This window comes from Abramis brama (assembly GCF_963993115.1).
Source record: "Abramis brama genome assembly, chromosome: 17".
In the NCBI taxonomy this organism is placed as follows: Eukaryota; Metazoa; Chordata; class Actinopteri; order Cypriniformes; family Leuciscidae; genus Abramis; species Abramis brama.
The window spans coordinates 31,811,598-31,824,066 of NC_139979.1; the positions used below are offsets into that span (position 1 = coordinate 31,811,598).

The following is a 12,469-nucleotide window of genomic DNA, read 5'->3' on the forward strand; positions in this document are numbered from 1 at the left end:
ACCAACACACACTCAAGTTCAGAAAACCGTTTTCACACCAACCAAGTGAACCAAACTCTGACGTCAAACAGGCTTGTGTACGCAGTGTGAAAGCGCCCACACATGCACTTTTTAACCTCTCTTCTCCTCCTCTTTCCTCGTATGTTCGTTTATTTATCTTAAGGGTGCTGTAGAGCTCCGGCCCATCGATCAGCGGGGTTTTATGTGTGTGTGGAGAGAAGTGAGTGTGGAATGCTGTTTGGTGATTTAGAGTTCCGAGGGTCTCGAGGGCCAAATAAAATCCCAGTGCTGTCGAGGTCTGTGCTCCCCTCCTCCCACCTGCCTCTCCATTTAACCTCGCTCCCCTCCTCTCTGTTCATGTGTCAGGTCTGTCATGACAGGTGCAGTAAACACTGTCCCACTAACACAGAGATGGTGAATGTGTTAGGGAGGTTTTAAAAGGAGTTTGCAGGGAAGGGAGAGGTTGATCCTGTTCCATTTTTATTACTCATGTTAATGATCCTGTTGTAGCTGGTCAGGAAAATATGGTCATTATAATTAAAGTGAACTTTAATTAAAGTGCAAAATAATACATTTAATATAGCATGTTTCTGCATATTAATCTGCATATAACATTGACTGTTTTTTACTCCCATCTTGAACTAGTCAATCTAGTCAGGCAAAAGTTTGCTTTAAGAATGGACTGTTGTCTGAAGTGAACTGGTGAAACAGCTCAAACGGAAAGAGTAGAAAGAGTGATATTTTATGCAATTTCCCTATATTTAGTATATACTTTATTCACGCTGTCAATCCACAAATCTTTTTCTAATATCATGAATTATTATGAAGACGAAATACTCCAAGGCACTCGCGAGGTGAAGTAAAAAACATTTAATTAACTGGGCTAAATCATAAAAAAAAAAAAAAAAAAGTGTAGATATAAGCATTTCGGCTACACCGCTTTCTTCAGGATGCATATCAATTGTCTTCTTAAACTATTAGTAATTAGTGGATCATCAAAGACAGCTGGTTGAACATCATGAATTATTATTTGATGAATATCAGTGACATTGACAGTCGTCACATGACTTTGACAAAACTTTTTCAGATATTCAAAACTGCTTTCACAATGTCAGGAAAATGATATCGCACTGACATTTTTGAAGACCAAAATCTATTTTTAATTTAGGAATGAAACATGTTCATCACAGAAGAGGTGTTTTAAGTAATTGTGGGCATGAATAGCATTTCTAATGTTACACTGGCGTTCAAAAGTTTGGGGCAAAGTCGCCAAGGCTCCATATGTTTGATCAAAAATGTAGTAAAAACTGTTTTTTGTGTACAATTTAAAATAATAATAAAACAAATGCTGATTGTTGTTCAGGATTCTTTGATCAACAGAAAGTTCAAAAGAACAGCATTTATTTGATAGAAATCTTTTGTAACATTAAAAATGTCTTTACTATAATTTTTGAGCTCTTTAATGCATCCATGCTGAATTAAATATTCATTTCTTTAAAAACGAAATCTTACGGTAGTGTATTTTAGAATAAATGAATAGATCCCTCATTAAGTAATTCAGCTCTCCTGTTAAACCAATCAAGTGTTATTTCAGTTCAGCATGGAGATTTATCTCCATATCAGCAGTTGTGTAACTACAGTAGATTCCAAACCGTCCCAAAAGCCCCTCGACTGCTTTATGGACAGCCGACCCCTGTAGCTCAAGTCTAAAGATCCTACAATTAGTATCTCCATTTTGGCCTCCGTCTGAGCCTCTCCATCCCACATTCACCTCCACGGCCCGATGGAAGGAGGCTGAGCCATTGCAGATCTACAGCTGAAGCAGTGTTTTACGCATTAAGAGCTGCTCTGTCCAATGTAAACACGCAGCCACGAAGGACAGAGGAATAACAGTGCACCCTGTCCAGCATCTGTTTCCGCCACCACAGCCTCTCCAAGCATTTCCCAGACCTGGCTAATCAATCAGGGAGCTTCCAATGGGAAGAAGGGAACCGCTGTTGAGGCACTGGATAAGGGTACCGTTTCATACGGGGTGAACGAGGGCTAGCACATCGATGACAGCGTTTGCAGTCTGCTGATGTGTTTCCTGTTTCTTTAGATTTTAGGTCATAAAGAGCTCACATCACCCACACAGCGCTACATCGACAGCAAGGTGGTGCGCACCCGTATGGAGGGCGAGTGGCTGTCGTTCGACGTGACCGAGGCCGTCAGTGAGTGGCTGCTGCACAGAGGTAAAGGAGTGTAAGACAGTGTTTTACTAGAAATGTCTTGTGCATATTTATGTCTAATTCCTGCTGGAAAATCTAAAAACTCAAAATCAACTTTTGAAGATTCAAAATTGAAGATTAATGGTATATTTTTCTCCAAAACATTGACAAAAAAAATAATAATAAAAAAATCAATCTTTCTCGACCAAAAATATTGATGACTCATCTTGTACTCAAGGGTGTGTCCCTTGTGAAAAAGAGGAGTGCTTAATTGTATTGAATGTGCACTTGTAATGTACTAGAATATAGGTAATGAATTGAAATAAAAGGCCAGTACTTTTATGACTATGTTTCTCAACTTATGAACACTTTCAAAAGGTGCACTGTAATATAAAATTAATAGTTTTACTTAAAGTACATTAAGTTTTGCATTCAGTTAATTGCATTTAATTTACATTTAAACTACAATACATTTTCATTTAACTGTGAATAACATGCAATTCAGTGTCCAAAAATAGCTACCATTTTCCGTTCCAGAGATCTAGCTTGACCACCTTATGCTGGTTCCCTTTCATGTCGGTCACTCCAACGTTCGTCGGAGGGAGCCGACAGAAATGGGATCTTCGCAGAGAGACCAATCTTCTTCGAGAGAAACTAAACGAGCCAAAGCACATTGGCATGCGATAATTGCACCAGCTGCTTTTATCACGCAGTGAGGGTATATAATGAGCAGCAGGAGCAACGCATCCTTGCATTTCGCTTCGGAGCCGAGCTGATTCATGTTCTGTTCCAGCAGTCTTACTTCTAAAGAAGAGACAACTTTTCGAGTGTTCTTTTTGGAAGAAGCCCTCACCTTCGTGTTGCATGTCACAGCTGGATCACAGCAGGATCACCTCAGAAAAAAACACAGCTGTTTTCACAGCTCTGAGCATGGCGGTTCGGTTGAGTGCCTCAGCGGATTGCACTATTTCCCGCTGTTGGCCGCGGACATCCTCCTGTGCGCTTCAGCACTAGAGAGAGCAAATTTTCTTAAAAGAGCTTACACAAGTGTGACTTGACAATCGTGTGTTTCTGGATGTGGTCGTTCCATGCCCTCATGTGACGGCCACGATTACTGTCTCACATGCCTGGGCTGCCGTCGAGCTGCCGGTGCACGGGTTGTCAGTATTGTATGTCGCCGCTATTGCCTCGCATCACAATGCAGTTGAAGGTAAGTCATTGGGAAAGCATGACCTGATCGTCAGGTTCCTGTCCCGTCCGCTCCTTGCGGTTATACGTGGACAGAACGCAAAGCTTTAGGACCTCAGACCTGCTTTTCGTTTGTTACGGAGGCCAGCAGAAGGGAAAGGCTGTCTCCAAGCAGAGGTTAGCCCACTGGATAGTGGATGCTATTGTCTTGGCATATCAATCCCAAGATGTGCCTTGCCCTTTCGGGTTGCGAGCGCACTCAGCCTGAAGTGTTGCTTCCTCCTGGGCGTTGGCTCAAGGTGCCTCGCTGACATATATATTGTAGAGCTGCGGGCTGGGCGACACCCAACACGTTCACTAGATTTTATAGCCTTCGTGTAGAGCCGGTATCCTCATGTATACTCGCCCCAAGTGGCCAGTAGCGCGAGGAACCTGCTCAAGTGTCAGCTTGCTACGCATTCTCGCCTGGTCGGCCAGATACGTGCGTCTATTTGCTCCAGTGTGTTCCCCGGAGACGGCTAACCCTATTGAGTTCCTCCGTCACCCCTATGGCAGGCCTAACACTCGTATGCATTGAGGAACCTGTGCTAGGCTGGGTTTCCATATGTAGCGGTCCCTGCAGTGACCCCACATTTGTAAATTCCACGGTACGGCTACCCTGTCGGCTAGCCAGTGTCTTTCCCGTGGCAGAGCCCGCTGGAACCACCCCAGAGACTTCCATGTGTTGCACTACCCTGCTGTATTCTCCACATGTTAGCTCCCTCCGGGCAGGTCGTGGCTTCTCCGCAGTGTTCTCCTTCCCCTAGGAAGGGCACGCTTTCCCAGTGTTATCCAATGTTCTCACTGAGTGGGTCTTTCGTAACATCAGTGGCCAGGACTCCCCACATAAGCTTCTGCCCCTAATAAAGGGAGAGAAGCGAGGCTTATGCAGGGCACTGGAAGGGCCAACAACATGGCGTGTTGGTAGGGATTCCATTTCCGAAAGGGAATGTCTCGGTTGCGTATGGTAACCCACATTCCCTGAAAACAGAGACGTTCGTGCCGTTGCCATGTTGTTGTACCATCGCTGCAGACGGCTGGGTCCCTGGCTCGGATCCTCAGCGAAAACCAAGGATGCGTTGTACCTGCTGCTCATTATATACCCGCACTGCGTGATAGAATGTGCATTGGCTCGTTTAGTTTCTCTCGAAGTAGATTGGTCTCTCTGCGAAGATCCCATTTCTGTCGGATCCCTCCGACGAACATCTCCGTTCCCTCTTTCAGGGAACATGGGTTACCATACGTAACCGAGACGTTTTCTAGCAGGAAGAAAATAAGAATTAGTCAAAATGTTTTAAACATGACATTTTGAAGTAGAAAGTGTGAAATAGTATTTCCTTGTAAAAATTTATTTTAATGATTTAAAAAAAAAATTGTATCCTTCATGCATGCAAAGTTTAGTGAGTTTTCACCATAGCTTATCAAAGTGCATGAGAATAGCAGTAATAACAGGCCAGAGCATGAAGGTGTAGGATCATCGTCAGCATACATGAGCTCATAACAGTTGGAGCCCAGCGGTTCTCCATCACATTACGCAAGAGAGCGATAGACATCCGCGCAGCAGCAGAGATATTCAGCATTTCTAGCGGTTGTGATGAATGCTGGAGCTGAGAGACAGCAGTGACGGTGTGTGACTCCTGAGGGATCATGGGAGTGGGCTCACATCAGATGAGCTCATTTATCTGCTGTAGATTATCTGACCTTGCTGTGCAAGTGTTTTATTTTTCTCTGTTTTTCTCTCCCACCAGACAGAAACAATGGATTCAAGATCAGCCTGCACTGTCCCTGCTGCACATTTGTGCCGTCAAATAATTACATCATCCCCAACAAGAGCGAGGAGCTGGAGACACGCTTTGCAGGTGGCTTTGGGTGTGGATGCGTGTGTTTGTGTGTGTGAGTGAGTGCGTGTGTGTGTGTGTGTGTGTGTGTGTGTGTGTGTGTGTGTGTGTGTGTGTGTGTGAGAGAGAGAGAGAGAGAAATGGAAATAAATGTTTGTCAGAAAGAAGTGGGTCTGATTGAGGCCCAAATCCCCCCGAATACATTAGAGGCAAAAGGGTGCTTAAAAAGTCCACTACCAGTCCAAAGTCTGGACACACCTACTCATTCTAGATTATGCCTATTTGTCACATTTTAGAATAATAATCATAGTCATCAAAACTATGAAACAACACAACTGAAGACATGGGAATTATGTAGTGACCAAAAAATGTGACACAAAAGAAAACTAGCTTATATTTGAACTTCTTTAAAGTTTCCACCCTTTGTCTAGATTCCAGATTCTAGTCAGATAATGCTTTTTTAAACTGTATTGAACCGTGACTATCTGGTCCTATTAAAAAGTGTATGTTTTGACAGTGCTTTCAAGCAATATTTCATCAACCCAAAAAGTTACATTACAAATTAGTCAGATCACAGTTTAAGGGGTATTAATGCACCTGTTAATGAATATTAATATCATCTAATGTTCCTGAAATACTCCATATGTTGTGTGCATTAAAGCATACTGAAACATGTATGATTAAAAATTACACTTACAGCAGTTTTATGTTTTTCTATGAATTTTAATTATGCGACTCCTAGTAAAATCACTGTCGCCTCTCATGGTTAATTGTTTTGGCAATGATTTATGCATTTGGCAAATCTGATTTGGCAGATTTGATCCAAAGCGACTTGCATTGTTTTCAAGGTACACTGAAAAAATAATTACACTTTTATTTAAAAATAAATGAAAGAACATTTTATTAGTCAATGATTAATTTAGTTTACTAAATTTAGTAATTTAGTTAACTTCAAAATACCTTAATGGCGATGTCTTTTTGATGAATTCATCATACTAACAAATAAAATACAACAGAATTTTTTTTTAAATTCCCAATAATTTGTTTCTTTTAATTTTTTCTATGGAGTGCATTAAAGGGGCATTCCACCCATAGGAACATTGTTTTTTATTGAAAGTGGGTCATATATGTAGTCGAAATGTAAAATAAATTTTGAATTTGGTGCCTTCGTGACCGAGGAAAGACAAAAAATAACTTCAGGACGTATTTGTATGAAAGACAACAACTCCCACAATGCACCACATTGCACAGCTCCGCAAGCCACTCCCACTAATCCAGAACAGCGCATATCTGCCTATAAGAGAAATCACTCTTCCGTCTACAAGGCTAGCTACCACCAGAGCTTGAAATTCATTTCACACAAAATGTCTAGTTAGTTGGCAAACTCATTAGTGCATTACTCCTCGTTTGTATTTCTTTCGAAAAGGTGAATTATTGCATGGTACCGGGATGTTCAGTCAGAACATGCGGTGCGAAACTAGGATAGTTCACAACACAAACGTCCGTGTCCTCGTCTGATTCAGAGATTTTGTCCAGGCGAAATTGTCATCGTTGAAATTCTTTGCCGCAGACGGACTCTATCTCTGTGTTCGTAGTTGCATAGTGAGATCACCGGCTTCAGCTTAGCTTCAAACAAGATGGAGGATATTGCTTTCAGTTTCAGAGAGTAAAGTCCCACCCACTGATCTGTAATAGGTCTGTAGCGTGAGCGGGTCCCGCCCCTGGGAAAGATTGGAGAGATGAGGAACTAGTGCTTGTAGTCTCAACAGAAATCCCCCCCTCTTACACTTCCTCCGACAATGACGCAAAATGACGATTTTTGCGTCATTGTGGGAGGAAGTGTAAGAGGTAAATAACGGATTTCTCCCGTCTCAGGGGAAAATGAGAGAGTGTTGCACGACCATTCAATAGTATGACTGGGTTTCTAACAATACAAAGCTTAGTGCAAATGGGTGGAGTGTCCCTTTAACAAAACAGGTTTAAACCGGAAACCATGACTTTAAATTAGACCAGTATACAAATGCACTTTAAATGAATGACTCAGTCATTTTATTTTATTTTTCAGTGTATGCAATGTTCTAGTTCATGCATTCCCTGGGAATGGAACCCATGACCTTCTCTGCACCATGCTCAACAGGAATGCCCTGTATAATTTGTTAAATTTCTGTCTGATTTCTGGTTCACAGGTATAGATGACAGCTTTGGGCACGGAGGGGATAAGATGTTTAAAAAGCGCCGTCACAGTGGCCAGTCTCCACACCTGCTGCTGATGTTGCTTCCATCGTACCGCCTGGAGTCCCAACACAAGAGCCACCGACAGAAGCGAGCTCTGGACGCAGCCTTCTGCTCCAGGTAGGACCTTTTCCCACAGTCTGTATCTGAACCACAACATAATGTTTAAAACTGCACTTCTGGTGTCTGTATAGATACTCATCTGTCATTAGTTAAAAACAGCCAGATGTCAGTCCAGGATTATGCAATCGATGAGCCATATATCAAAGCAGACTGGACCACCTATCAATGTAGACTGAACTTAATCAATGAACTGGAAAACTTTTCACTGTTAGATTAAAGCTAATGTGACTCGATTGTCTTTTAATAAAAATCATCTGTACTCTATCTCGTCCAACCCATTGCTGACACGATCATATAACAATGTGCTGTTAATTTTATACTTCCTGACATATCCAAGATAACATCCAGTATTAACAAGCTGAGAAAATATCAGACATGTCTGTCCAAATCCTAAAGAGAAAAATCGACATTAAAATGAAAAAGTGGACTGATCTGATTATCAGTGTTTTAAGAAATCACCAACCGTGAAAGAACCGTGTTTTTTTTTTCTTAATTCCTGTGTTTACAAATTTCCTATCGGAATAAAGGGTTTGGGTGGGACGTCTCCAAGGACTCATCCTTTTCCCCTTTTTTTCCTTTTTTTATATCCAGTAGACATTGAACACATCACAGCTGTAAACCATTATTTGCTTCTTTCTAGTCAGTTGTGGGTTATATTAGAGGGAGGAGCATTCTCATTCTAGAAAGCATTTGATTGGTCAGAAAACTGTATAGAGTAGGATGAGTCATCAATATTTTAAATGTGTATACATTAATTAGAATTGAATTAACCACAGTGATATTACATTAATCCAATACTCGTTTTGCAATATGTTTTAAATATTTTTAATATGAGGGAAGAACCAAATATTAAACTTGGTTAAGGTATTTATCTGACAAAATTATTTGGAAAAAAAGGGCAAACTACATTTTTTAAATTTTACTATACAAAAAAAGCATAGAAAAACAAAAAGCTCACAGGAAAAAGCACACATTGACGACAACATAATCAGTTATTAATATTTGGTTGATTCTCTCTTGTTTTTGCATGTGTTCATCATTTCTTTGTATGACAGCATGACCAAAAATTACGTCAGCACAATTTGTCATGTTTCATTGCGTTATCACAAATAAAACAATCGACTCCAAGCACAACTACGCAATTTGCTCACAAAATCTTTAACACATCTTTAAGAATATTTGAATGAAGGGTGATGTCGTCAATTTTCCTGGCCACAACTCTACTGTGCGTTGTGTGTATGAAAATGTTTATGGGTAAAAATATCAAATGTATTATTAATTCCATGCTAAATTTAGGTTCAAGAACTGAAATGAGCCTCATTCACTAGCCTCATTTTATTCTCAATGCTGAACATTTAGCATACCACTATTGTACATGTGCTACAATTGCATTTGTAGAACAGAAAGCTAAATTTGCTGTGGGATTCAATAGTAGAAAATCTGTTGATGTAAAACTAGTCATATCAATATATGCTATAGAGAAGCTATATAGAAGGTTACTGCCATTATTTCTGTCAAAAATAGTTTTTTCTTTACTCATTTTAAGCTTATAGTTGATTATTTATATTTGAAAAAAATGGAGTTTTATGTGCATGTAATATCAAAGTGTAGCAAACCATTTTTCCATGCCAAACTTCTCTGGCCCTCAAGCCATTGGGTTAAACATCAGTTCTGTTTATCATACCACAGAAATGTGCAGGACAACTGCTGTTTACGCTCTCTCTACATCGACTTCAAGAAGGATCTGGGCTGGAGGTGGATCCACGAACCGAAAGGTTATAACGCCAACTTCTGTGCAGGAGCCTGTCCGTATCTGTGGAGCGCGGACACTCAACACAGCAATGTAAGACATATTTCAGCTGCTTTTGCAACTCAGCGACTGGTTAGGACCAAAACTTGTACAAGTTATTACCGGTGTCTGGTTGGGATGAGCTGGAATGATTCTAGATGTAAAGCTACTAGGTGCTGAAGACAACAGATGAATTATAAATAGTCTGAATAACTGCATTTTATGTCCTGTTTCAGATCCTTGGCCTCTATAACACCATTAATCCAGAAGCGTCTGCATCTCCTTGCTGTGTGTCTCAGGATCTGGAACCCCTCACAATCCTTTACTACATCGGCAAAACCCCCAAAATTGAGCAGCTCTCCAACATGATTGTCAAGTCCTGCAAGTGCAGCTAGGAACAGATTAACTCAGTTTCCAAGAACACACATCCACACAAACAAACACACAATAATTTAAACCCAATCACAAACATGCTGGACAGGGTGTCAAGGTACAGCAGAGTAATTCCTACAGAATAGTTCCTACAAGAAGTACAGACCATTAAAAACTCTCCAAAACCAAGATGATACGTAAAAACACACATCTGAATGGCGTGTGGATGTGTGAACTTGTGCTGGAAACAGCCCTGTCGGCATGTGTCACATCACCCGCTCATCACTCTATGGATGTGAGTTTGGCAAACACTGGAAGTTTGTTATAGGTGTCTATATGTGAAGCAAGCGGAAGAAAAATCCCTTGTTCCATTTATTTCAAACAAACACTTCTTTCTGTTTTTTTTTTTTTTTTTGTTGTTTTGTTTCCCCTCAATTCAGATATTGTTTGCTTGACTATTTGATCATATTTAAAACCCATGATATTGTTCACCAATACTGGTGAAGAGCTGGAAATTTCTGAAAAGCATTTGTCTCAAACTGTGTTGCTGCCACAAATGAACTCCATGTCTGGCGCGAATAAACTGTTTTTGCAAGGGGGTCGAGTTGGCGACTGACAGATGAAATATTTTTAAAGTTAATGCACGCCTCAGAAAGACATAGTTTTACCACCTTACATGGTGTAAAAAAGGCCAAGACCAACAAGTCATGTTGCTCCAAGCAGCCAAAGACGTTTTGTTCCATTGCGAACAGTCATTTAGGTCAGAAACATTCTCTACACAACTGCAGTCATGAATGCTTGGCCAACACATTGCAAGCAAAACCATTGCACACTCTACATTCTTGCATTATTGTGGCAGCAACAAATAGATTTTCCATCAAATGTCTGTGCCATTAAGCCAAATGTTTTATCATGCAGATAGCTAGATATAAACATGTTGACAGTGCCAAGCAAGATTATCTTCAAATTGTTGTTCCAGCAACATTGATCTGAAAGAGAAAAGTGACTAGAAGTTTATGCAAAAAGATGGCGTTTCTGAAAAGAATGACCATGACTTTTTGATACTCACCACGCAGAGCTATACCAGAGCATATAGTGCCTGGTTAAACTGGAATACGGGTGGTTAGTGAATAAAACGCTGGTTTTGCGCTGAAATACAGCACGCAAAAGTGGCAACTTTGTGAATTCACCCCTTGGCCCCTTATTACAGAGTGAGTGCAGCTATGATGTCAGCAACTCAGCAGTGTTGAAAGGAAGTGATGTCTAGTAATGAAATGGGTATGTTTACATGCACTAATTTTCATCAGTCGAATGGATCAAATCCGATTTCATATTCTAAAAGTTCCCTAAGAGTTGGAATCCAATCCACATATTCGTTTACATTCGTGTGTATTACATATATTCCAAACAAACCTTCACGTGACTAGACTTACCCCAAGTAAAATTGCAATTTTTTGCCTTAACGACATGTAAATATTGACCAGTTCGGAAGACGTGAGAAGTCATGGCTCGCATGTAAATGTAGCTATTGATGTGAGAAGAGTTGTGTCAGTAAAGTCAGATTTTGATGAAAGGATGAAGAATGTGAGCAGACATGTAATGGACAGGTCATGTAAGTGAGAGACAGTAACCCCAGTTCATCCTTGTGAACATGTTGTGCAGAGGCCAGCTTGACAAATGCACTGCAGCAGCCGGCGGGGACGCTGACGTCGACGTCCAAAACGTTTTCATGGAGAAATGTTTTATACACATCTCAAAGTGTCTTCCTGAATTTGTGATTTTGTTTTCTCTCAGAGAAAGTGATCATTTGTTATGAAGAATTGCACTGACTATTTTATTTCTACAATTTTTTTTTTTTATTATTATTATTTGTAACTATTGTTTGCTGGTTTTTATTCGTAGTTATAGCTTCACCCACATAACATGAGCTGATGATGTGAGTAGCTTCCAAGTTGAGGTTCACCTTTTAAGTCCTATCTTAACCAGAATTAGAGAAACTGGTGCCAGATCAGTTTAAAAGAGAAACGTTGACTCATGCCCAGGATTTTTAGGTGACACTTATTTTATTTGTATTAGGGCAAGAATGCCAGTGGATTTCCTGCAGACACAGGAAGCAGAAGGAGACACCAGCATTGTCACACTAGAGCTGTTTATTGTTATTGTTGTCTATGATGATGATGATGATGTCGATATTGTTGACCCACTATGATGTATTGTAACACATTACTGTTGTGGTGCTCTAGTGGTAAATAAATTATTTAAGTGACAAGGGATGGTGTGTGTGCTCTTGTGTGTATTATATTTTTTTCTTAAATTTTCTTGTCAGACGAGTTAAATACTGGAAATAAAACTTATTTTTAGGACCATCAAGATTGTTTTAATATACTGTATTCAAACAATCTTTATGGTCTCCTAAAAGTAATTTTTTTCTTTAATAATCCTCTGCTAACATAAACAGACGACATTACACTGCCTTATGATGAAACCCTAAACATTTAATCTCCATTTATTCCATTTGTTTATTTAACTTGCATTCTGTGTGGGCAAGTTGACATAAACTACAGTACAAACCCTTGAGATTATTCTGACAATGCTCTGATACTGTATTTCCTCCCAATGGCCCTTAAACTCTGGAGGCTTGCCAGGCTCATTAGCTGAGAGTTTGTGGTTCCTTATTTAGG

The 12,469-nt window shown here is 40.2% G+C and overlaps 1 protein-coding gene across 2 annotated transcripts in view; it reads left to right on the plus strand.

The window, feature by feature from the left end:
- Positions 1-12,057, plus strand: part of tgfb2 (transforming growth factor, beta 2) — a 40,334-nt gene extending 28,277 nt beyond the window's left edge. For both annotated transcript variants that reach the window (XM_084088836.1, XM_084088835.1), the window contains exons 4-8: positions 2,099-2,231; positions 5,183-5,293; positions 7,459-7,624; positions 9,317-9,470; positions 9,653-12,057. In XM_084088836.1, the coding sequence (XP_083944962.1) occupies positions 2,099-2,231; positions 5,183-5,293; positions 7,459-7,624; positions 9,317-9,470; positions 9,653-9,811 (723 nt within the window). In that variant the 3' untranslated portion in view covers positions 9,812-12,057. The remainder of the gene's footprint in view (positions 1-2,098; positions 2,232-5,182; positions 5,294-7,458; positions 7,625-9,316; positions 9,471-9,652) is intronic.
- The last annotated feature ends 412 nt before the right edge of the window (positions 12,058-12,469 follow it).